The following is a 24015-nucleotide window of genomic DNA, read 5'->3' as shown; positions in this document are numbered from 1 at the left end:
CTACTGTAACCTTCCTCTGCTCTACTATGTATAAGCTGGCCACAAATTATTGGCTGGGCGTGGGGATCACTGGAGGCCAGGTGTTTGAGACCAGCCTGGGCAACATAACAAGATCCCCATCTCAACAACAAAAAAAATTTGAACATTAGCCAGGCTTGGTGGCACCCACATGTAATTTCAGCTGCTCAGGAGACTGAGGCAGGAGGATCGCTTGAGCCCAGAATTTGAAGCTGCAGTGATCTATCACACCACTGCATTCCAGCCTGGGTGACAGGATGAGACCCTCTTAAAAAATAAATACTCTGACCTATGTCTTGTCTCCTGTACCGGGGAGGAAGGAATGCTACACAGAGGCCAAGAAGAATCTGGACTGGCCTTGCTGGGTTGGCTAATTTAAAATTTCTTTTTGTAGAGACAGGGTCTCACTTTGTTGCCCAGGCTGATCTTGAACTCCTGACCTTAAGCAACCCATCCTCCACCTGCAAAGTATTGAGATTACAGGGTGTGAACTGCCACTTTGTTTTTCTTTTGTTATAGGAATGTCAGTCATAGAATCTTCTGCTGGGTGAGGAAAGCCATCACACCTTTCCCCGACACCCTACAGCAGCCAGAGCCGTGCTTGTGTCTGTCTCCTCCACTAGAATGAATGCTACGTAAAGGCAAAGATTTTGTTTGAAGAAGTCCCCAGTGCCCAGGACTATGTCTGTGTAGAGCAGAGCTCAGTAAACACTTGCCAAGTGGCTGTCTCTCCCACTAGAATGTCAGCTCCTGAGGGCAGAGACTCTCTGTCCCATCACATGCAGCCCCAGTGCCCAGCACACAGCATGTGCTCAATAAAACCCTGTCCTGGTACAGGTGGATACATTCAGGCCCAGAAGGAAGGAAGGACTTGTTCAGGGCCCTCCCCTGCGGTGGCAGAGCCAGGACCAGTACCCAGCTCTCCAGTGGCCCCTCCTTTCCCCATCCCAGAGCACACAAGAGCCCAGGCTCTTTGTTCACTGAGTAAACACAGTTTATTACTGAACTGCACTTTCACCTTCACACAGACTATTTCAAAGAGCTGGAACAAGTGTGGGGTGGGGGTTGGGGGAGGGGCAGGTGCCCCTCAGGAGCCAGGACCCTCGGCCAGCTTCCCTGGACCAGGGCAGGGGAGGGAGCATCAGGCCGTCCAATCTCCGGGCACCAGCTCTCCACGTGCACGCGCACTGCAAGCCAGCAGCTCCTCACACATAAATACAGACACGCTTAACAAAAATAGTATATCATCTTCACAAGGAATAAAAACTAGTCTCGAATATGTACAGCAGAGCGCCCGGGGTGGCTGGGACCCCTGGGGATGAGACAGGCCAAGGGTGGAGAAGAGAGAGGGAGGCCTGAAGAGCTCCTGGCCAGGCCACTCTGACCTTGGTAGCCTGGCTCCCCAGGCTGGACAGGCGTGGGGCACAGATGTGCCTGGCCAGGCAGGACTGGCCCTTCTAGTCAGCCCTACCCCACCCCATGCAGCAGGCTCTCCTTCCTGCCCTTCCTGCCTGAGGTAGGGAAGAGCCTGGGGCTCATAGCTGTTCCTGATAGCTTCCTTTCACCTCAGGACTGAGTCCCCTGAACCCGCCATGAGGAGCAGCCCAAGCCTGTGGTGCCACAGGCTGCTCTTGTAGGAAGTGAGGCAGCTGAGGCCATAAACAGCTCTGGGGCACCTGTCTTGGGCCCAGTTGGTCCCTCAGTCATGGTCATGGGAGCCAGGGAGGGGAAGGGACTAGGGTGGTGCTGAACTGCAAGGGCCACCCTAGCATTGGCATGGGGTGCTTCCTGCAGCTATAGCCCCCTCCCTCCTGGGTGGGGCTGGCCTCTAGCCAGAGGCTTCTGGAGGACATGTGGACTGGGAGTGAGGACTCTAGCCAGTCCAGAGGTGAGGAGGGAGTCCTGGTCCTTGCATCTTTATCCCAAGCAGCCTGAATCCCTAGTCAAAAGTGGCCCCTAAATGGCTCTTAGGGGGTAGGGATGGAAGGAACGGGAACCCAGGTTAGTGTGGGGGGGGGCGGGGGAATGATCAATTCTGAGGCCACAAACATCAAAACAAAGGCAATCTAGTCTCCTTTCTGGGGAAGAGGTTCTGAAAACTTTCAAGCTCCCTGGCAGAAAAACATTTTCAGGGAGGCTAAAGGGTAAGGGTTGCACCAATCAGGTAGGGCCCTCCTGCCCCCAGCCACAAACCCTTCTATACCTGCCAGCCTCCTTGGGATAGATTTTGTGGAAATTTTATGAATTCTGAGGCCAAGGGAACTGAGGTGTGGGGGTCTCACAGAAGTGTGATAAATTCTAGAAAACTAACTGCAGGGGACCAGATCTGGGCCCAAACCTGTGGTGGGTAGGTGGGCATGGCCTGCATATAGTGGTTCTCCTGGTGGCAATGGCGGCTGGACGGAGGATGTGGTGGGGCAGAGGGTGGGAGGGTAGAGTGGATAGTCAGTGTCTGGTCATTTCCGACTGAAGAGTGAGCCCAGCAGAACCACGCCGGCCACAGTCATGCCCGTCAGGAACCAGCGGTTGAAGCGCTCCTGGCCCTTTCGGCTCTCGGCTGCTGCATTGTTCCCATAGAGTTCCACAAAAGTGTCCTGCAGGGAGAGAGAAGGAAGGCGCAGTTTGAATTCTCAGAGTAATGTAGGTGGGTGGGGAAAGGGGCCATGTGCATGCTATGGCCTTGGTGACATGAAAAACTGTAGCCATCCGTGCCCACTCTGGGCCAGGTAAAGGGCTAAGGGTGGTCCTCTTTCTTGACCCTCAGTTGGTGATAACCAAACCATGTTACTGCTCAGAAAACAGGTAGAGAGGAGGAAAGTGCCCTGAGGTCAGCAAGTAGCACTTTCTCCAGAATCCAAGGTGGGAACGAGATGGGCAGGGTCAGGGAACTGATGGAAGCCAGGTGACTGGAGCAGAGTGCAGGAGAAGAGGGCATGGGGGAGATGATGGTGCAGGGGTGAGCAGGAGCCAGACCATGTGTGGCCTGGAAGCCGCGAGGAGCCTGGAGTTGAGTCTGAGGGTAGTGTGGAGTGTGGAGACACTAGGCCTCAGACTTTCTACTGCTGCACCAGAGGGAGGGACAAGGAAGCCCAGGGCTAAATCCCCAGGGTGATTTGGGGCCAATTCAGGGGTAGACTGGGTCCTGGGACTTCAGCCAGAGGCTCCTCCCTCTGGAGGGAGTCTCTGGTGGGCAGGTTGGTGATGAGAAGAGCACGGCAGAGAAGAGAGGGTAACAATGACGCAGGACTGAGAGGCCTCCATGATGGGGTCTGTGAGGCCTTGTCCCTGTCCTCCACTGCAGGGAGTGTGACTCTGCGCCCAGGAGGTTGTGATCAACAGCCCTCTGCTCCGAATCTAAGTCAGAAGGGAAGCACATGATAGGGGGAAGGAGGAGCTGTGGGCTAAACTACCCAGCCCAGGGTGCAGCAGCCTGTGGGGCAGGGAGAGGGACACTTAGAACATACTTTTTTATGAGTAAGCATTGTACCCAATTTGTCCTTTAATCCTCCCAACAATTCTGCAATGCAGGCTGTCTCTCCCCATTTACAGGCCAAGAAGCTGTGCCCAAGGGCCAAGGACCCAAGGACTAGATCAAGGTCACCCATCTGTGTCAGTGGTGGAGCCAGAATCCAAAACTGGTGTCTGGCACCTAGAAATATGTAAGAAAGAAGTTCCAGGCTGGGTGTGGTGGCTCATGCCTATAATCCCAGCACTTTGGGAGGCTGAGGCGGGTGGATCGCCTGAGGTCAGGAGTTAAGACAAGTCTGGCCAACATGGTGAAACCCCGTCTCTACTAAAAATACAAAAATTAGCCAGGTGTGGTAGCACGCACCTGTAATCCCAGTTACTCAGGAGGCTGAGGCACGAGAATTGTTTGAACCTGGGAGGTGGAGGTTGCAGGGAGCAGAAATCATACCACTGCACTCCAGCCTGGGTGACAGAGACTCCGTCTCAACAATAACAACAACAACAAAAAAGTAAGTTCCGTGTGTGTGTGTGTGTGTGTGTGTGTGTGTAAAATGAATGAGTTACTGGCTGATTCTTGCCTCTCTACCAAGACCTCTGCAACACTGGGCCTACATTTCCAACCGGTCCCAAACGGGCGAGTGGCTGCTCCGTCAGGGCATGCCATCTCCAGTTGGCCTCAGGTCTCACCTACCAATTTGCTCACTTGTGACCCCTGCCTGGGCCCACTTCCAGTCTTGACAACCCCCTCAGTCTATGCTCCACACAGAGATTTCTAAAAACACAGGTCAGATCATAGCACACCTATGCTTGAAGCCCTCCAGCAGCTTTCTCCTGCACTTAGAAGGCCAGCATCATTATTTTTGTATACCTGGTACCTAGCAAAATGCCATATGCACTGAGGTGCTAACTTGACTGAAGGAATCCTCAACATTAAGCCAGTAGAGAGCAGTGACCCATGAATCTCAGCCCTCGCACAAGCACACTCCATTCAGTCACTCCAAGTTCTCAACCTTCCCAGGGCTTCCATCACACCTGAAACAAAGTCCCCACTCCTTACCCTGGTCAGCAAGGTCTAGTGGGATCTGGCTCTAACACTTTCTGGCCTCCTCCCCACCCCTGTCCCCGCACACTTCACTCCAGTCTCACTGGCCTCCTTGCTGTTCCTCCAATGTCTCCTGCCACAGGAGTCTGCTGTTCCCACTTGCCTGGAGCACCTGACCCCAGGTCAGCGCCTGCCTCACTCCATCATTTCACAACCATGACTCCCCTCAAATGTCACCTCCTAGGTGAGGCCTTCCCTGACTGCCTTGTCTAAAACAGTATACCACCCCCATCTCTCTCTGCCTGTCCTCCCCTTACCTTCCTTGATTTTTCTTCTTAGTTGTTTCTTTTTTTCTTTTTTGAGACGGAGTCTCGCTCTGTCACCCAGGCTGGAGTGCAGTGGCCGGATCTCAGCTCACTGCAAGCTCCGCCTCCCGGGTTCACGCCATTCTCCTGCCTCAGCCTCCCGAGTAGCTGGGACTACAGGCGCCTGCCACCTCGCCCGGCTAAGTTTTTGTATTTTTAGTAGAGACGGGGTTTCACTGTGTTAGCCAGGATGGTCTCGATCTCCTGACCTCGTGATCCGCCCGTCTCGGCCTCCCAAAGTGCTGGGATTACAGGCTTGAGCCACCGCGCCCGGCCACTTCTTTTTTTCTTTTTTTAGACACAGTTTTTCTCTGTCCCCCAGGTTGGAGTGCAATGGCACAATCTGGGCTCATAGCAACCTCCGCTTCCCGGGTACAAGCGATTCTCCTGAGTAGCTGGGATTACAGGCATGTGCCACCATGCCCAGCTAATTTTTGTATTTTTAGTAGAGACAGGGTTTTGCCATATTGGCCAGGCTGGTCTTGAACTCCTGACCTCAAGCGATCCGCCCGCCTCGGCCTCCCAAAGTGCTAGGATTACAGGCGTGAGCCACCAAACATATCTGGCCTTTTTTTTTTTTTTTTTTTTCTTGAGACAGAGTTTCGCTCTTGTTGCCCAGGCTGGAGTACAATGGCGCAGTCTCGGCTCACCATGACCTCCGCCTCCCAGGTTCAAGCAATTCTCCTGCCTCAGCTTCCAGAGTAGCTGGGATTACAGGCGCGTGCCACCATGCCCGGCTGATTTTGTATTTTTAGTAGAGACGGGGTTTCTCCACATTGGTCAGGCTGGTTTCAAACTCCCAACCTCAGGTGATCCGCTTGCCTCAGCCTCCCAAAGTGCTGGGATTACAGGCATAAGCCACCACGCATGGCTACCATTTTTTTTTCTTGTTTTTAAAAGATGTATCCAGATTGACTTTGAACTCCTGGACTCAAGCAATCTTCCTGCCTCAGCCTCCTGATTACAGGAACTACACTACACAGAATGACCACCGTACCGTGCCAGCTTTTCTTCTCGGCGCTTCATTTTCTTATTTTAAAATTTTTGTGACACGGTCTCGCTCTGTTACCCAGACTATAGCGGCGCAATCATGGCTCACTGCAGTCTTGACCTCCTGGGCTCAAGCGATCCTCCTGCCTCAGCCTCCTGAATAGCTGCCACTATAGGCACACACCACCATGCCTGGCTAAATTTCTAAATTTTTTGTAGAGACAGGGTCTCACTTTGTTGCCTAGGCTGGTCTCAAACTCCTGGGCTCAAGGGATCCTTCTGCCTCAGCCTCCCAAGTGCTGGGATTACAGGTGTGAGCCACCATGCCTGGCCTTACCACCTCACCACTTTTTTACCCCCTTAAGCTGCACCCACTCCCAGCACTTTTCATGACTAGATTCTGTACTTTGTTTTTGTTGTGATGTGTCTTCCATACTAGATGTGTCTTTTTTTTTTAAGACAAAGGCTTGCTCTGTCGCCCAGGATGGAGTGCAGTGGTGCAATCTTGGCTCACTGCAACCTAGACCTCCAGGGTTGAAGCCATTCTCCCGCCTCAGCCTCCTGAGTAGCGCCCACCACCACGCCTAGCTAATTTTTGTATTTTTAGTAGAGACGGGGTTTTACCATGTTAACCAGGCTGGTCTCAAACTCCTGACCTCAAGTGATCTGCCCGCCTCAGCCCCAAACTGCTGGGATTATAGGCGTGAGCCACTACCCTCAGCCTATACTAGATATATCTTGATAAGGGCAGAGGTCCTGTCTTGTTCCTATACACCCAGTGCTCAGAACAGTGTCTTGCACATAACTGGTGCTCAGTAAATACATGAGTTAACAAATGTATTGCACGTCTACTACATGTCAGGCATTGGTATCCCACTTCACCTTTATCAGAATCCTGAGATGTAGATTTGAGCCACATTTCACAAATAAGATGCCTGAGGTTTAAAGCAGGGAACACTCAGCAGACAGCAGAGTCAGGATCGAACTGCAAGACTGCTTCAAAGGGAGTGCTGCTATGGCAGGACACTTCCCTGAAGTCTGAGGCTGGAGGGACATGTCCTGTCAGTAGTGCTGAAAGGATTTCCAGGAGAAGGAATGTGGGAGCAGGGTTGAGGTGGAGGATCTGGGGAGAGGAGGGCAGTAGGGCCGTGGCTATGCTTCCCTGTCTCCCACTCCATCCTAGCCAGTCTCTGTGGGTCTTGGCAGAGAAAAATATTCTTACAGGAGGTTTGATTTTGTTGCTCCCACGTATGCCCAGGTGGAGTCAAAACAGGATTATCTGTGATGAGGGAGAGTTCCAGACTATGAAGAGCATGAGAGAAGGCCCTGGTTATCCCAAAAGGCCAAATGTCTCTCAAGAAACCAGGGACACTGGGGTTGCAGCCAAAATGGGAGAGGCCTGGCTCCCTTGATGGGAACTTTCCTGAAGTAGAGGGCTGGCAGCCACAGGAAATTTTCAGCTCTGGGGCTGGGTTGGAGTAAACAGGCGCTGTCCCCACAAGCGCACAAAGCATTCACTGTCCAGGAACAGTCATTCCTGGGTGGAGGGAACATTCTCATTTCAGTGCCACACAAACATTCTCATTTCACCTGCCCCAGCTTCCACTCATGTGTTCCTGGTCATGACAACCTTCATCTCCACTTCAGTTTCTTTTCCTGGGGAAAGGGAGTAGGATTTCCAAGGGGTGTGGATTCTAAGGATTGCTTTTGCAGAGAGAGCACGAGCAAAATGGGGCGTGCTGTTCCAGGGCGGGTGCTGGAGAGGCGGTGGCGTGGGTATATTTAGCCCATGGTTCACACGACACACTTGGAAATAAACAGAGCCATTTTCTCAGCGGGCGGCTGCTCTGGATAAATAAACAGGATTGCAGAGCAGCCCTGGTCTGGAAAAGCAGAGATAAGCCCCGACTACTCCTTGGGTGGCTCCCACTGGTTTTAGCCAGGCTGGCATGGTAGGCAGGGGATGATGTTTAAGAGTGGGTTGCAGGGAGGTTTCTAATGTCACAAAGGTTTCTAGGAGACCCAGGCCCAAGGGCCTGTCTGCATCCTCTGCTTGAGTTAGAGGAAAGTGGGGAAAGTTTCTCTTTGTAGCTGACTTCCCTGTGGGGGTTTGTAGGGCCACTGGGGACAGACAATGGCAAATGATCTCCACAGGAGAGTCATGGATTCCTAGCCAGGTAGACCCACGAAGTCAGCAAGGGCAACCCACCTGCCCATTCTACGTTTCCACTGCTGGTTTGTAGTAGAGCCTACACTAGAAAATTGGGTCTCCTGACTTGGCCCCTAGGAGATGCCTAGGCTAGTACCACTTTCAAGGTCCTTCTTCCAATACTTCAGAGGCTTCAACAGTCCTGGCCACCCACTTGGAGTGGCCCCACACTACATACTCCTAAGTGCTTCAGGCCCTGGTGCCTTTGCCAACACTGTCCTTTAACTGGTCATTCCATATCTTCCTCAGTTAACCAACTCCTACTAGGCCTATAGGACTCCATTTTGGAGTCCCCTCTTCCCTGCTCATCCCTCCCTAACCTCTGGGATGAATGTCTCCTTTCCGCTCCTAGGGTCCCTGGACTTCTGTTTATACCAGGGGTATGCATTGAGGCTGGCACTGGAGACTCAGCCATGAGCAAGGCTTCCATGGAACTTATTTTCTAGTCCATTCTCAATGGTAGTAAGATCACCTCCAATGGCATGAAGTGAAGCACTCTTAGACATTACAGTGATTTGTGGCTCTCCACAGGGCCAAAGCACATAAAGAGATATATAGTATATATAGTATAGTATTCAAATTTCATGGGAGAGCAATTAGGACAAAAAAGTCTGAAAAAGACTCCTTGCAGGGGTGGGTGATTAAAAAAAAAAAGTTGAGAAACCTTGTCTTACTGGGAAGCAGAGAGGATAACAAGAAAAAAAAAGATAATTTTCGAGATGATAGGGTCTTAAGTCCTGGGGAGGTGATAGAGAATATCCGGGGGGAGCTGGGCACAGTGGCTCACACCTGTAATCCCAGCACTTTGGGAGGCCGAGGCGGGCATATCACCTGAGGTCAGGAGTTCAAGACCAGCCTGACCAACATGGCGAAACCCTGTCTCTACTAAAAATACAAAATTAGCTGGGTATGGTGGCGGGCACCTGTAATCCCAGCTACTTGGGAGGCTGAGTCAGGAGGATTGCTTGAACCCAGGAGATGGAGGTTGCAGTGAGTCGAGATCATACTGTTGTACTCCAGTCTGGGCAACAAGAGCAAAACTCGGTCTCAAAAAAAAAAAAAAAAAAAAAAAAAAAAAAAGGCATGTTTTAGCAGAGGTAGTAAGTGCAAAGGCCCTGAGGTGGGAGGGAGGGGAGGGATGTTCCTGGGTTGATGGCCTCTGTGTGCCTGGTTTCCCCCAACAGCCTGGGGGCTCAGTGCAGATAGGGACCAAGTCTGGCCCAGGACCTACTCAGACAGGCACAGACTGACTTCAGCTAGATCTCTGCCCAGAGTCAGCCAACTGAATGATGCAGGTCACCTTGTAGGTGCCTGTGACCCTGCAGAAGTCAGGTGAAAAGGTTGGCATGATGCCCTGAGGAAAGGGGCCCAAGTGCCAGGGGACCAGCCAGAGGCTGAAGTATAGTCTCTACTTGAATCTGATCTTTCAGTTCCCATCCTGGTTTCACTGCCCACATTTTCTTCTTTTCTTTTTTCTCTTGTAAATTTTTGGAGAGATGGAGTCTCACTACATTGCTCAGGGTGGTTTCAAACTCCTGGCCTAATCCTCCTACCTTGGTCTTCCAAAGTACTGGGATTATAGGCATGAGCAACTGTGCCTGCCCTTCCCACTTCTTCCAAGTAGTGTGACTTTGAGCAGGTTACTTCACCTCTCTGGCCCATGGTGTCCTTGTTTTTTTTTTTTTCTTTTAAGACAGTCTCTCATTCTGTTGCCCAGGCTGGAGTCCAGTGGCATGATCTCGGCTTACTGCAACCTCTGCCTCCCAGGTTCAAGCAATTCTTCTGCCTTAGTCTCCCAAGTAACCTGGGATTACAGGTGCCCGCCACCACACCTAGCTAATTTTTTGTATTTTTAGTAGATGTGGGGTTCCACCATGTTGGCCAGGCTGGTCTGGAACTCCTGACCTCAGGTGATCCACCTGCCTTGGTCTCCCAAAGTGCTAGGATTAAAGGCATGAGCCACCGCACCCAGCCCTTACTTGTTAACAGTAATAAAATACTTTAGGAGCTGAGGCAGGAGGATTGCTTGAGTCCAGGAGTCTGAGACCAGCCTGGGCAACATAGGAGGACCCTGTCTCTACAAAAAAATTAAAAAAAAAGAAAAAAAATTTAGCTGGGTGTGGTGGTATGCATCTATGGTCCCAGCTACTGGGATCCTACTGAGGAGGATCTCTTGAGCCTGGGAGGTCAGGGCTGCAGAGAATCGTGTTTGGGCCACTGCACTCCAGCCTGGGCAACAGAGTGAGACTCTGTTTCAAAAAAACAAAAGATAAACAAACAAAAAACTATTATTATGACAGCTGACCATTACCAAACATTTCAGTGTTCTACCTGTGCTGGGCACTGAGCTGAAGCACTCTATGCACACTAGGCCATATTTCCCAATTACATGTATAATCATCATATTCACTTGAGAGATTATTTTTTGTTCTGTCTCCCCCACTTCACTGTGTGTGGCTTTGTCACCTGTATCTCTAGAACCTGGTGCTATACTTGGAACACAGCAGATGCCATTTTAAGTGAAACTATTTTAGAAGAACAAATGAATGCTTTCATTTGATCCTCATAACACTTATCAATAGCCCCATTTTACAGATGTGAAAATGAAGGCTCCAGAGTTTACCCAAGATCCCTATCTAGGAAGTGGCAAGAGTGGGATCTGTCTGAGTTCTGGCCTCACACCATCCTTTTTTTTTTCTTTTAATCTACCCAAGATAGTACTTCATTCACACTCATTCTGACGTCCAATCTTGCCATCTTAGACCCTGCTATCTCTACCCACAGAAAACCTGACTTCCTTAGTGACTGCAGCAGCAGCGCACACTTCCTGAGCACATACCCTGTAAGGTACTCTTCTTGGTTTTTTTGTAGACTAGTTCATTAGTTGTCTCTACACTCTGTCAGTGGGTACTACCATTAACCCATATAGCTGATGGACATGCGGCCCAGATGATTTGTGAATTGCTCAAGGCCATGTAGTGAGCTGATGACCTAACTGGGATATCTACACCAGCGATCTGGTTCCAGTGCCTTTACTCCTAACATTGATGCAGCACTCTGCTCAGTTTCTAAAGGACGATCATGGGCCAGGTCCATGTACTTCTGTGGCTGAATAAGGCCTTCATTCTAAGTCCAGGTAACCCGAGGCTCAGAGATACTGAGACCTAGCTAAAGTAGATAAGTGGCAGCCAGGTGTGGTGGCTCACACCTGTAATCCCAGCATCTTTGAGAGGTCAAGGTGGGCAGACTGCTTGAGCTCAGGAGTTCAAGACCAGCCTGGGCAACATGGTGAGACTCCATCTCTATAAGAAAAATCTTAGAAATTTAGCTGAGTGCGTTGGCATGCACCTATAGCCCCAGCTACTCAGGGGACTGAAGTGGGAGAATTGAGGCCGGGAGGTTGAAACTGCAGTAAGCTGTGATCGCACCATTGCACTCCAGCCAGGGCGATAGAATGAGACCCCGTCTCAAAAAAACAAAAACGGGGGAAGCCATTTTTAAGCCCCAGTATGTTTGGCAGCAAACCCCATATTCTGGGCCAGCGCCATGGCCCTGGGTCTGTCAAGGAGGGTAAAGTAGCCCAAGGCCATCAGCTGAATGAATAAGCACTGGCTCCCGCCAGCTGAGGGGAACTGGTGCCACAGGAAAAGGATGTGACGAAGACCAGGAGGGAAAGTGAAACCCTTCCGTCCTGGCTTCAGTGAGGAACAAGCATGCCTGTGCCAGACGAACCCTTCCTTCCTCTTGGGTGACTCTGGAGGGCCCAGGCCCACTGCTTCCTTCCTGCTTGGTTATTTCAGGAAAGAGGTAGGTGGAGAAGAGGAAGGGGCTACTCTACTAGCAGCCAGGGAAAGTGCCAGAGACACCAGGACTGTACCTTGTCCTGTCCTCCTCACATCCTTGCATTGGCAGGCTGTGGGTCACCTGCAGAGTCACCTTCTGCACCTGGCCTCAGTTTCCCTGAGGGAGAGGCTGATAAATGCATACTGAATAGACAAACATGGCCTTGCTAGATCGCTGGGAGATGGTAGGAAGGGGGTAGGGCAAACGGAGAGGCCTTATCACTCTCGTGGCAGGGAGTTGCAGGCGGAGACTCGAAAGAAGTGAGGTTTGTGGTTGGAATCCACTTCCTCTGGTTTTCCTAGGGGAGCTGTTGGCTCCCGAGATGTGAGAAGAACATGGCCTTTCTCCTCTCCCCCACGGAAACATAGGTCTGGAGGTAGGCAACTTGGAGAAGCAGCTCAGTGGAGGCAGTGGCAAAGAGAGGGGTGGCGAGACTGTGTTGGGGTCAACACCTCAGTCCAGCCGGCCCAGCTATGGGTGTCACAGCAAGCCTTTGGCATCTGAGCCTCAGTTTCTCCTGCCTTGACCTCCCTAGCAGTAGTGGTGAGATCAGGGGGTGTCATAGAGGGCTCAAGCCATCTGGGCTATAGGGAATATTTGGTGCTTTCCTCACAACAAACTTCATGTTTCTCTTCCTCCAACTCTGACGCGTTCAGTTCAGCTGCCAGCCTCTCCTCCTCCACCTCCTCCCCCACCATTAGTTCTAAGAAGCTGTGCCTGACTGATGCACTTGCATTTCTCAGAAAAGGAAGCGGCTGTGCCGGGAGGAGATAACACCTCTGCTGGGGAATCGAGAAAGCTATCAGGCCCAGCAGTGCGAGTGTGGGCTCTCCATCTCTCTAGCTCAGAACCAGGGTGATGGGCCTGGGGGCAAAGAGAGAGAATTCAGAAAAGCATTTATTGGGGGCAGAGATGCTCTTTGGGGGCTCACAACCTCCTTCCCTTGAAGTGACAGTGATAAAACAGCTGATATTTACTAAGTACCAGGCATGGTGCTAAGTGCTTCGTCTGTAAGAATTTGCTTAATCCTCACAATAATCCCAGTGAGTACATGCTGTTATTACTCTCCAGCTTACAGATGAGGAAACAGAGGCAGAGAGGACAAGTCACCCTCCCAAGGTCATAGAGGCCACAAGTGGTAGAGTTGGGATTTGAATACAGGTAGTCTGTCTCCAGAGTCCAAACATTTAACCGTTCCTGGGTGGCTGCTATGTGCTCATATGGGTTCATCCCCTGGGATTCTGATGCCTCCCCTCATCTCAACCCTTTCATTTCAACCCTGGTGACTCCCTGTTCTTTTGTAAGTAGATGGCCACAGCCCTCCATTCTTCTCCCAATGTCCAGGGTGAGAAAGACCAATACTCATCCTTGGAACAGAGTCGGAGACTCCAGTGACCTTACAGCATGCCCATCCAACATTCCATGTAATACTCAAGCTCACCATGAACACCCCCATTTCAAAGACGGGGTTCAGAAGGGTGGAGTGCTGAAGTCCCACAGTGGGTCTGTTTCATCCTGATGGTCCACACGCATGGGATTTGGTAGTCATCTCTAGGGCATTCTCTCCTTATGCACTTATGGAGAGCTCCCTCCTTCCTGGGTGGGGCATTTCATCTTCGGACAGCCCCATTGGAAAACTCTTCCCTGTTAGGGAGCTGATGCTCATCTCCCTCTATCTCCCTTGACTGGCTGGTCTTAATTCTACTCTCTCTCCTCTGCTGCTCTCCTCCAAGTATCAGTTTCCCCATTTGTGAAACGGAGGTGCTATCTGGATGAAGGCAATTAATTTCGACTTCTCTATCAAGTTGGGCTGCCGGAGCACAGAGCAGCCAGAGAACCAATAAAATTTGCAAACTAGATTAAGATATTTTGCTTTTGACCTCATCTGTAAAATGGGGATTAAAAATGTCCTTATTTCTTCCTTTTTTTTTTTTTCTTGAGACAGAGTCTTACTCTGTCGACCAGGCTGGAGTACAGTGGCACAATCTTGGCTCACTGCAACTTCTGCCTCCCATGTTCAAGTGATTCTCCCACCTCAGCCTCCCAAATAGTTGGGACTACAGGCATGCGCCACCACGCCTGGCTAATTTTTTTGTATTTTTAGTAGAGACTGGGTTTCACCATGTTGGTCAGGCTGGTCTCGAACTCCTGACCTCAAATGATCCACCCACCTCGGCCCCCTAAAGCGCTGAGATTACAGGCATGAGCCACTGTGCCTTGCCCAAAATGACCTTATTTCAAAAGAATACCACGAAGATTCAAATTAATACATGTAAAGGTCTTAGACCTGTGTGTGGCACATAGTTAACTTTGAGCAAATGTCTGATTTATTGTTCTTACTAGTAGACCATGGCTCAGCTTGTGTCTCAGAGCCTTCTCTATGGCCTACAAGGGCCTGCAGGGTTTTCTCAGCTTCACCTAGGGCCAGGCTGCTTCATTCCTCACATGCCATGTTCTGTTCAGACTCAGGACCTTTGCCCACACTAGTGGGCTTCTGCCAAGCCCTGTCCCACTTATCTCTGAGGTCTTAATCCACAGGTTACTTTCTCAAGGAGCCTAGCTGCTCACTTCCTCCCCCATCTGACCATGGGCTCTGTCCCCTAGGCCTTACCCAGTGCTGGGTCCAGAGAAGGTGCTGAAGAGTATGGCTGAGTGGTGGACAGAGAGGAGGGAAGAGAAGAAAGGCCAGTTCCCACTTTCTTCATTCCTTTCCTCACTGCCTGGCAAAACTAGAAAGAGGCCCCAATATAGCAGGTGATTAGGCAGGGTGTCCAGTATTCTCCAGACATTTTCTCTCAGGATAAGAAAGGGGGACAGGAAGCTTATGGGAAAGTTCTAGAAAAGGCATCTTCTGCACTGTGCTGAGGCAATGGGCAGGAATGGGGTAGCAATCTCCAAAGACTAGGACTTCTTTCTGAGGTCTTCGACCCCAAGTGCTCCATGGTCCAAAGCAGCTTCTCCTTCCTCCTCTCCGTCCAAAGCTATGGCGACTACCTCGTCTGGTGCAGATCAGTGCTGGATGCTGCAGGGAAGAGAGTACTGGGCTGACAGTCAGTGGATGTGGGTTTTGTTTCCCAGGTCCATCGCTGATTTGCAGGTGAGTCCTTTCCCCTGTCTGAGACTCTGGGAAAGTCTGGGACTTTCCCCAACTGTCAAATGAAGTAGGAATCATCTCAAAGGGCTCCGTCTAGGGCTGCAGCATAAGGAGAATGAAAGTAACTCATGCAGACAAATGAGTGACTACTGGGGTTCTCTCTCTCAGGGGTATCTAAAAGATCCAGTAATTAGTGTGTAAATTGAGAAGCAACATTCTGAAGTAGGAGGACTTGTTGCCACAAAGGAGTCTGATTCTTCTCCACCTCAAAGCCTGCTGGGCATTGCTCTGAAACCTGCAGGATTCCAGGGGAAGAGAGCAATAGGCACATCTATGACCCAGGGCAGACTCCTGGCTGGGCAAGGCTAGATCTTTCCACGCTCTAGCTCCTGTGGCCTCGACCTCTTCACCCCAGCACCGCCTCCAACTAGTCCAGACAAGTCCCGAGTATTTTCAGCCACCTTTATCTGATCGGAAATGTTTGGAATTCCACAGCAGAAGGCAACAGCTCTGGAGGATTTGGGGAAGGGAGCAAATCCCTGCAACACCCTTCCCTTCCGCCTCAGCCTCCCAAGTAGTTGGGACTACTTGTACATTCCCACTGTACAGATGAATGCTCACACCCCACGTAACCAAACACTCAGGGCTGAAGGCACCCACGGGGTTACATTTCCTTCTGTTCTGTGATGTGATGGAACTGGGAAACAAAACCCACATCCACTGACTGTCAGCCTCGTACTCTTCTCCACAGCATCCAGCATTGATCTGCATCAGACAAGGGAGTGGGTTCCTTCTAGTTTTCTGCCCTATTCATTTCTGCCCCAGTTCATTACCCCTTTAAGGTGCAGAACAGTAAGATGCCTGAGATGGTGAGAAGAGGGCTAAGGTACTTTGCCTGATGTCGAGGAAGGGGGCACCCAGAGGTGTGCTATTCACAGTCAATACCCAGAGCACCACCACCAGGAGGCCCGGAAGCAACCCACTGTCCCACTTGATGTGGCCTGTGGACCACCCAGAAATTTCAGAGCGTCACAGAGCTGTGTGGTTCAACCCTCAGCAGGTAAGAAACTGAGGCCCAGAGGAACTGAAGGGATGCCTCCAAGTCTTCATACAGGGACAGAGCAGAGCCTGGCCTCAGGCCTCCTTACCCTGGAGTCAGACAGTGTGGCTTCCAACCCTAGTTCTATGACTACCTGGCTGCAGGACCTGCAGCAAGACACTTTACCCCTCCAAGCCTGGTGTTCCAGCTGCAAAATGAAACAGCTGTACCTACTTCACAGGCCTAGCAGCAGAGTTAAATGGTCCATGGTAAGCGTTCTGTAAATGTTAGTTGCTGCTGTTGTTATTATCATTATTATTTGAGACGAAGTCTCACTCTGTCTCTGTCGCCCAGGTTGGAGTGCAGTGGTGTGATCTCTGCTCACTGCAACCTCTGCCTCCTGGGTTCAGGTGATTCTCATGTCTCAGCCTCCCGAGTAGCTGGGATTATAGGCGTGTGCCACCACACAAATTTTTGTACTTTTGTAGGCTAATTTTTGTATTTTCAGTGGAGACGGGGTTTTGCTATGTTGGCCAGGCTGGTCTTGTACTCCTGGCCTCAAGTGATCCACCTGCCTCAGCCTCCCAAAGTGCTGGGACCATAGGCATGAGCCACTGCACCAGCCCTTTTTTTTTATTGCTGAAAAATGAGTGGCTCCATTTATGCTTCTCGTAGTGTCTCTCTTATTTGTAGCTATAAGCAAACAAAAAGTAACAGCTAATATTTGCTGAACTAATATTTACTGTTTGAATTCTTAAAATCTTGCAAGTAGGTGCTGTTCCCATTTTACCAATGAGGAAACTAAAATTCAGAGAGGTGATGAGACTTTGCCTGAGGTCCCTGGTTACAAGTGAGGGCATTCAACTTCACAGCATGCTAAATTTACCAGCGCAACATGATACATGAAAAGATTTTACTAAGACCTTCTTTCCTTCACCCTTTCACCTACTCAATATTTACTGAGAATCTGCTATTCCTAGGCCTTGGGAGTCAGAGATGACTTTAAGTACATGGAAGTAGCATTCCCCCAGGTTCCCTGGGTGCCTCGAGGGGTGAGACAGGGAAGAGTGTGCTGAGGCTACTCAGTGACGAAATCAATTTCCCCCAAGCCAGCTCTGCAAGGACAGTATTTGCAGAGAGAGTTCCTCCCTCTGTCTGATCTTTATCTTGGAAACAAAAGTGATGCCACGTAGCTTTGGTGAAGCTATTAGATGAGTTTTCTAAGACGGGACATGGCCTATTTGTAAGCCAGGCTGACCTATGGAGTTGTAGGAAGGCTGCCTAGCTCTGGACACTCATTCATTCACCAAATCTTCATTAAGTGCCCACTAAGATTCAGGCACTGTGCTAAGCGTTGGGGATAAAGCAGTGACTAAATAGAATGAAAATTCGTACCTGTATGAGTTTACAACCAAATGGGAAGAGACAGGCAATAAACATGTCAGATGGTGATGCGTTAAGAAAGAATAAATGTGAGAAAGGGGGTACAGAGAAACATGGAAGAAAGTAAGATTAGAATCCATGGTCAGGGAAAACTTCTTGAGGAAGTGAATTTGATCAGAGACCTGAGTGAAGTGAGGGAACAGGCATTGCAAAGATCTGAGAAAAGGCCATGGGAATAAGTGCAAAGGCCCAGAGGCAGGAACAAGTGCAAAAAAAAAAAAAAAAAGGCCCAGAGGCAGGAACATGCTTGAGGTGTTCCACGAACAGGAAAAATGCCAGTGTGGCTGAAGTCCAGTGAATGTGAGGAGACGGGTAATGATGAGATCTGGAAGTAGCCAAGGGCCCAATTGTGCAGGGCCTGGTAGGCCATTTGAAGACTTGGGCTTGTCCTGGGAAAGCACTGCAGGGTTTTGAGCAGGGGAAGGACATGACCTGACCTTGGTGTTCAATAGTGTCCCTCTGGCTGCTTGGTGGAGATCTCCAGGAGTCTGGTGAGATAATCAGGAAAATATGACGGTGGCTTAGCCACAATGGTGCCAGAGAAGTTGGTGAGAAGCAGTCAGTTTCAGAATTTATTTTTTAAAGTAAAGCTGGGCCAGGTGCAGTGGTTCATGTCTACAATCGCAGCACTTTAGGAGGCCGAGGTGAGAGAACTGCTTGAGTCCAAATGTTTCAGACGAGTCTGGGCAACATGGGAAAATCCTATTTTTACAAAAAAATAACACAGAGTAGCTGGGCGTGATGGCATGTTCCAGCTATTCTGGAGGCTGAGATGGGAGGATTGCTGGAGCCCCAGAGGCTGAGGCTGCGCCACTGAACTTCAGCCTGGGTGACACAGCAAGACCCTGTTCTCAATCAATCAATCAATCAATAAAAGTAGAACTGAAAGGATTTGCTGATGAATTAGATGTGGACTGTGGGAGTTGCCTGCCCCTTTGGCCCCCTGTTTCCCATCTATAAAAGACAGGAGAAGAGGTCCTTGGCGATTTCTTTCCAGCTTGATAACTATGAGGACCTATATGAAGAAAGAGATAAAGCAACTATTTCTGTGCTCTCATGGAAGCAAAATCACTTGCTCACCAGGCCTCAAAGTGTGGATGGCAATAAGATGAGAAAGGCAGAGGATGCACAGAGACAGTGCAGCGAAGGGAGGGCAGGGCTCTGCCTAGGCTGTGGCTATCCCACTTTCAGCACACACATCACTGCTAGGCATATGTCAGGCCGCAGAGTAGACAGGCTCCAGTGGGAGTGGGGGTCGGGGTAGCTTGCTTTATATTAGGAGGGAAGAGGCATCAGAGCTGTCGTTGTCCAGGGCCTACTAGGCAGAAGGTGCTCAGTGACTGACTGACTGAATGAATGAATGAATAAATAAATAAGGTAATGCCAGAAGGCCAGTATATGTGCAAGAACTTCCCAAGTCCTTCCAAATTAACAAGAGGTAGGCCTGGCCCAAAGGATTGCTCTCCTGTCACTTTATCTGCTTATTCTAGGCTGAGCTTCAAGTTCTTGTTCTCTGTGAATTGGAGACTATGTGGTCTGAATCACTGAAGCAGGATTTTAGAGCTGGAAGGAAGCACAGACACATTTGGTCCACTCTATCCACAATTTCAGCCATCACTGTTTTGACCTTATCTGTGATTCTGTTATTATTTACTTAACATTTTTCTTTTCTTGTCAAGACAGGGTCTCACTCTGTTGCCCAGGTTGGAGTGCAGTGGTGTGATCAAGGCTCACTCAGGCCTCAACCTCCCAGGCTCAAGCAATCCTCCCGCCTCAGTCTCCCAACTAGGTGGGACTACAGGTGTGCATCACCATGCCTGGCTAATTTATTTTTCTTTTTCTTTTTTGTAGAGATAAGGTCTCACTATGTTGCTCAGTCTTGTCCCTGAACTACTGAGCTCAAGCTATCCTCTCGCTTTGGCCTCCCAAAGTGCTGGGATTACAGCTGTGAGCCACTGTGCCTGGCCTACTTAACATTATTCTATCAATTTACTTACTTTTTATAAATTTAAATAAATGTACTGAAAGTCCTTAATTTCTTCCCAAACCTGTTCTTTCTGCATCTTTCTCATCTTTAAATCCCCTCTAGCACTCATCTGTCAATATATCCTGATTGATCTGTATTCCAAATTTATCTAGAGTTCCACCACTTCCCACCACCTCCACTGCTATCATTTGGTCCAAGCCAGTATCATTTCTTGCCTGTATTGTCCTAATAGCCTCCTTATTGGTCTCCCAGCTTCTTATCGACCCCATGGTTCCTTCACCACATGGCAGCCAGAGGGGTCAGCAAAGTCAGTTTCTTGTCTGCTCAAAACCCTCCACTGCCTTCCCATCTCACCCAGAGGAGAACCAAAGTGTCTCACCACTGCTCACACAAACCTTCCTTTCCAACCACTTCTCCTCTGCTTACTCTGTTCTAGCCACACTCATCTCCCATGCTCTTCCTCAAACATGCCAGGCACACCATTCCCACCCTTTGGCCTCTGCACTTGTTCTTTACGTTTGGAATGTTTTTTTCCATAGACTGTTACATGGTTTTCTCCCTCAGATCATGCAGATCTCTGCTCACATGCCTCCTCCTCAGAGGCCTTCTTTAATTATCTCTTATTAAAAAGGCAAACACATACCAAAAGCTGCCTACCACAGGCCCCCCAATCACTCTCTGTCCTCTTAGAGTGTAAACTTCATGATGGCTGGGCGCGGTCGCTCACGCCTGTAATCCCAGCACTTTGGGAGATCAAGGTGGGTGGATCACCTGAGGTCAGGAGTTCAAGACTAGCCTGGCCAACATAGTGAAACCCCGTCTTTACTAAAAATACAAAAATTAGCTGGGTGTGGTGGTGGGCACCTGTAATCCCAGTTACTCAGAAGGCTGAGGCAAAAGAATCACTTGAACCCGTGAGTCAGAGGTTGCAGTGAGTCGAGGCTGCGCCATTGCACTCCAGCCTGGGCAACAAGAGTGAAATGAAACTCCATCTCAAAAAAAAAAAAACAAAAAACAAAAAACAATGTGAACTTCATGAAGGTAGGTATCCCCAGTAGCTAGAATAGTGGTTGGCAGATAGTAGACACTCAGTAAATATTTGCTAAATAAATAAATGCAATGAAAAGGCAACTTATTATTCTTACTATAAACAGTATCATTTGCCCCAGATGGAAATCAACATAAAATATACTGACTATTAAAATAGACAATGTCCATCTGCATATCACCTCTAAGTTACCTTGACGATCTTGGTCTAACACTTCTACAGAGGAGATATTTGAGACCCAGGGCAGAGTCAGCCAGCTGACTGGAAGCCAGTCCAGAATGGCCCACAGGTACCCCCCAACATGCCTTGGAACCACAGCCTTGTCCCCCAGGGTGTGGACAAAGAGACTGAATCTCAGGAAAGGTATAGCTAGGTTGGACCAATAGAACCTATCTGAGAGGCCAGGAAAGCCCTCCCTAGCAAGGCACAGAGCTAGCAGTTTTGCTGAAGAGAACAAAGGCCAAAGAGGCATGAGTGTGCCAGGCTGGGAGAGCCTCATGGGGCTGCATCGTGGGCGACAGGCATGTACAAACCTGTAAGTGAGGTCCACAGAGACCAGACAGCTGAGAGCAGAAATGAAAACAGGATAGGTCCCAAAGGGTGACAGCTTCAATCCCGTAAACATCAGACAGGCGTGGGGTTCAGGTGTAGGTCTGGGGACCCAGCTGAGCCCAGCGGAAGGATGGGACCTCCCCAGTCTCCTCCATCAGTGATGATGACTCTAAGCTGAGCTGAGCAGAAGCACCACCAATCCAGCTATAGTCACGCCAGACATCAGACATTAAGGAGGGAGAGCCAGAGCCACCCTTCTCATCTCCACATTCCGGATGGTCTGGCTCCTCCCAAACCCACTCCAGTCCCAGCCAGCTCCACCCATATGAGCCCTTGGGGATACAAACCCTATTTAGAAGGGACCATCCATTCCCCATCTTTGTGGGGCTTAGTGAACATGGCTACAGGTGCAGGGGTGAAGCTAGAGCTGTTGTAACTGCCAGGCCAGCAATGCCTGACCTACATCTCCACGGTTGGTTGCATGCAAAGAAAAATACCAGGGATTTCCGTTGGTGTTCACCACATGCAGCTGCCAAGGGAAGGCTGGGCCTTTTGAAGGCCTGTTGTGAATAGGGCAAGACAAGTGATAAGCTGGCTGGGATAGGCAAGAAGGCTGGCCTCTAAATTATTTACTGGCTCAGGGGACCTCCCTAGATTTTAGAGACTCTATATAATTTTTACCTGCTTTCTACCAAGGTCCTCCATTAAAGCTTTGTTTTTCTTCTTCCAGTATATTTTTATTAAGAATTGAGAAAGACAGCTGGGCGTGGTGGCTTACGTCTGTAATCCCAGCACTTTGGGAGGCCGAGGTGGGTGAATCACGAGGTCAGGAGATGGAGACCCTCCTGGCTAACATGGTGAAACCCCGTCTCTACTAAAAATACAAAAAGGCCGGGCGCGGTGGCTCAAGCCTGTAATCCCAGCACTTTGGGAGGCCGAGACGGGCGGATCACGAGGTCAGGAGATCGAGACCATGCTGGCTAACACGGTGAAACCCCGTCTCTACTAAAAAATACAAAAAACTAGCCGGGCGAGGTGGCGGGCGCCTGTAGTCCCAGCTACTTGGGAGGCTGAGGCAGGAGAATGGCGTAAACCCGGGAGGCGGAGCTTGCAGTGAGCTGAGATCCGGCCACTGCACTCCAGCCCGGGCGACAGAGCGAGACTCCGTCTCAAAAAAACAAAAAACAAAAAAAAAAACAAAAAAAAAAAAAAACAAAAAAATTAGCCGGGCGTGGTGGTAGACGCCTGTAGTCCCAGCTACTTGGGAGGCTGAGGCAGGAGAATGGCGTGAACCTGGGAGGCGGAGCTTGCAGTGAGCCGAGATCGCGCCACTGCACTCCAGCCTGGGTGACAGAGCAAGACTCCATCCCCCCCCAAAAAAAAAAATTGAGAAAGAGAGAGAGAGAGAAAGAAGATTCTATCTGAAATAAAGTTCCCCAAACTAAACAGTTGTTCTTATTGTAAACCACTGGCATTTGCAATGAGCCTCTAGTTCCCCACAGAAAATAGGCAATTTGAAAGTTCCACATGGTCAGGTTCAAGAAACGTCAGGAGATCGAGACCACGGTGAAACCCTGTCTCTACTAAAAATACAAAAAATTAGCCGGGCGCGGTGGCGGGCGCCTGTAGTCCCAGCTACTCAGGAGGCTGAGGCAGGAGAATGGCGTAAACCCAGGAGGCGGAGCTTGCAGTGAGCCGAGATCGTGCCACTGCACTCCAGCCTGGGCGACAGAGCGAGACTCCGTCTCAAAAAACAAAAACAAAAACAAAAAAAAGAAAAGAAAAAAAGAAAATTCTCAAACTCTTTCCCTGGGAGGGAGGCAGGCAGCTCAGTGTAGACCAGAGGCCTCTGATCAGACATATGTGGGTTCCTCATAGCTTCCACGCTGGGTGTTTTGTGGCCAGTTACCCTTTCTGAGCCTGATTCCTGTATTAGACAATAAGACCGTATGTTTTTCCTCCTGAGAGGCAGGTAAGGGTGTACCATAAGAGCACAGGCGTCAGAGGATTGAAACCTGTGCTTAATCCTAGCTCTGCCACTTAATAGCTGGACCATTACCATGGCACCTTGTTTAACCCTTCTGAGCTTCACTTTTCTCATCTAAAAGCCTTCCTCTTTGAGTGGTTATGAGAATTATCATATAATGTGCCTGTGCCTGGCAAACAGTAACAATTTCACTTGATACATGAAAGTGTTTACCTTATATCCAGTGCCAGGTACAGGAAGGCACTCAAGAAATGTGCTGATGGCTGGCGCGGTGGCTCACACCTGTAAATCCCAGCAATTTGATAGGCTGAGGCGGGCGGATCACCTGAGGTCTGGAGTTTGAGACCAGCCTGGCCAACATAGCGAAACCCCGTCTCTACTAAAAATACAAAAATTAGCCCGGCAAGGTGGTGGGCACCTGTAGTCCCAGCTACTTGGGAGGCTGAGGCAGGAGAACTGCCTAAACCCAAGAGGTAGAGGTTGCAGAGAGCCAAGACTGTGCCACTGCACTCCAGCCTGGGTGACAGAGCGAGACTCTGTCTCCAAAAAAGAAAAAGAAAAAGAAAAAGAAAAAGAAATGTGCTGAACCAAACTCTATACTTGGGTGGAAGGCTGTTCAGAAAAAAGATACTCCTGTAAACTGGTACCCACTGCTATGGGCCCAGGCTAACTAACCCTACTAAAATCCCAAGTACACATACCCTTTGCCCCAGTAATTCCACTTTTAGGGATTCATCCCCCCCAGATATACTGTATTCATATATGGGCCAAATGACAAATATACAGGGCTAGTCATTGAGTGTCACTATTATAACTGCAAAAGACTGGGGAAAAAAATGTGTCTACCAATCGGAACTGGTTAAATAAAGTATAGAATAGTGCCCTGTGTAGAATACCATGCAGCATTAAAAAGACTGAGAAAGCTTTTAT

At 49.7% G+C, this 24015-nt stretch overlaps 1 protein-coding gene across 9 annotated transcripts in view; it reads right to left on the bottom strand.

The window, feature by feature from the left end:
* Positions 1-994: 994 nt before the first annotated feature.
* The window catches only part of BCL2L1 (BCL2 like 1), a 59798-nt gene continuing 36777 nt past the window's right edge, over positions 995-24015 (bottom strand). For all 9 annotated transcript variants that reach the window (XM_050807305.1, XM_050807313.1, XM_050807309.1 and 6 more), the window contains exon 3: positions 995-2612. In XM_050807305.1, coding sequence (XP_050663262.1) covers positions 2475-2612 — 138 coding nt within the window. In that variant the 3' untranslated portion in view covers positions 995-2474. The remainder of the gene's footprint in view (positions 2613-24015) is intronic.

The sequence above is a fragment of the Macaca thibetana genome, chromosome 10 (genome assembly GCF_024542745.1).
Source record: "Macaca thibetana thibetana isolate TM-01 chromosome 10, ASM2454274v1, whole genome shotgun sequence".
NCBI lineage: Eukaryota > Metazoa > Chordata > Mammalia > Primates > Cercopithecidae > Macaca > Macaca thibetana.
Note: the sequence above shows the minus strand (reverse complement) of the source record. Positions and strands in the feature narration are given on the sequence as shown.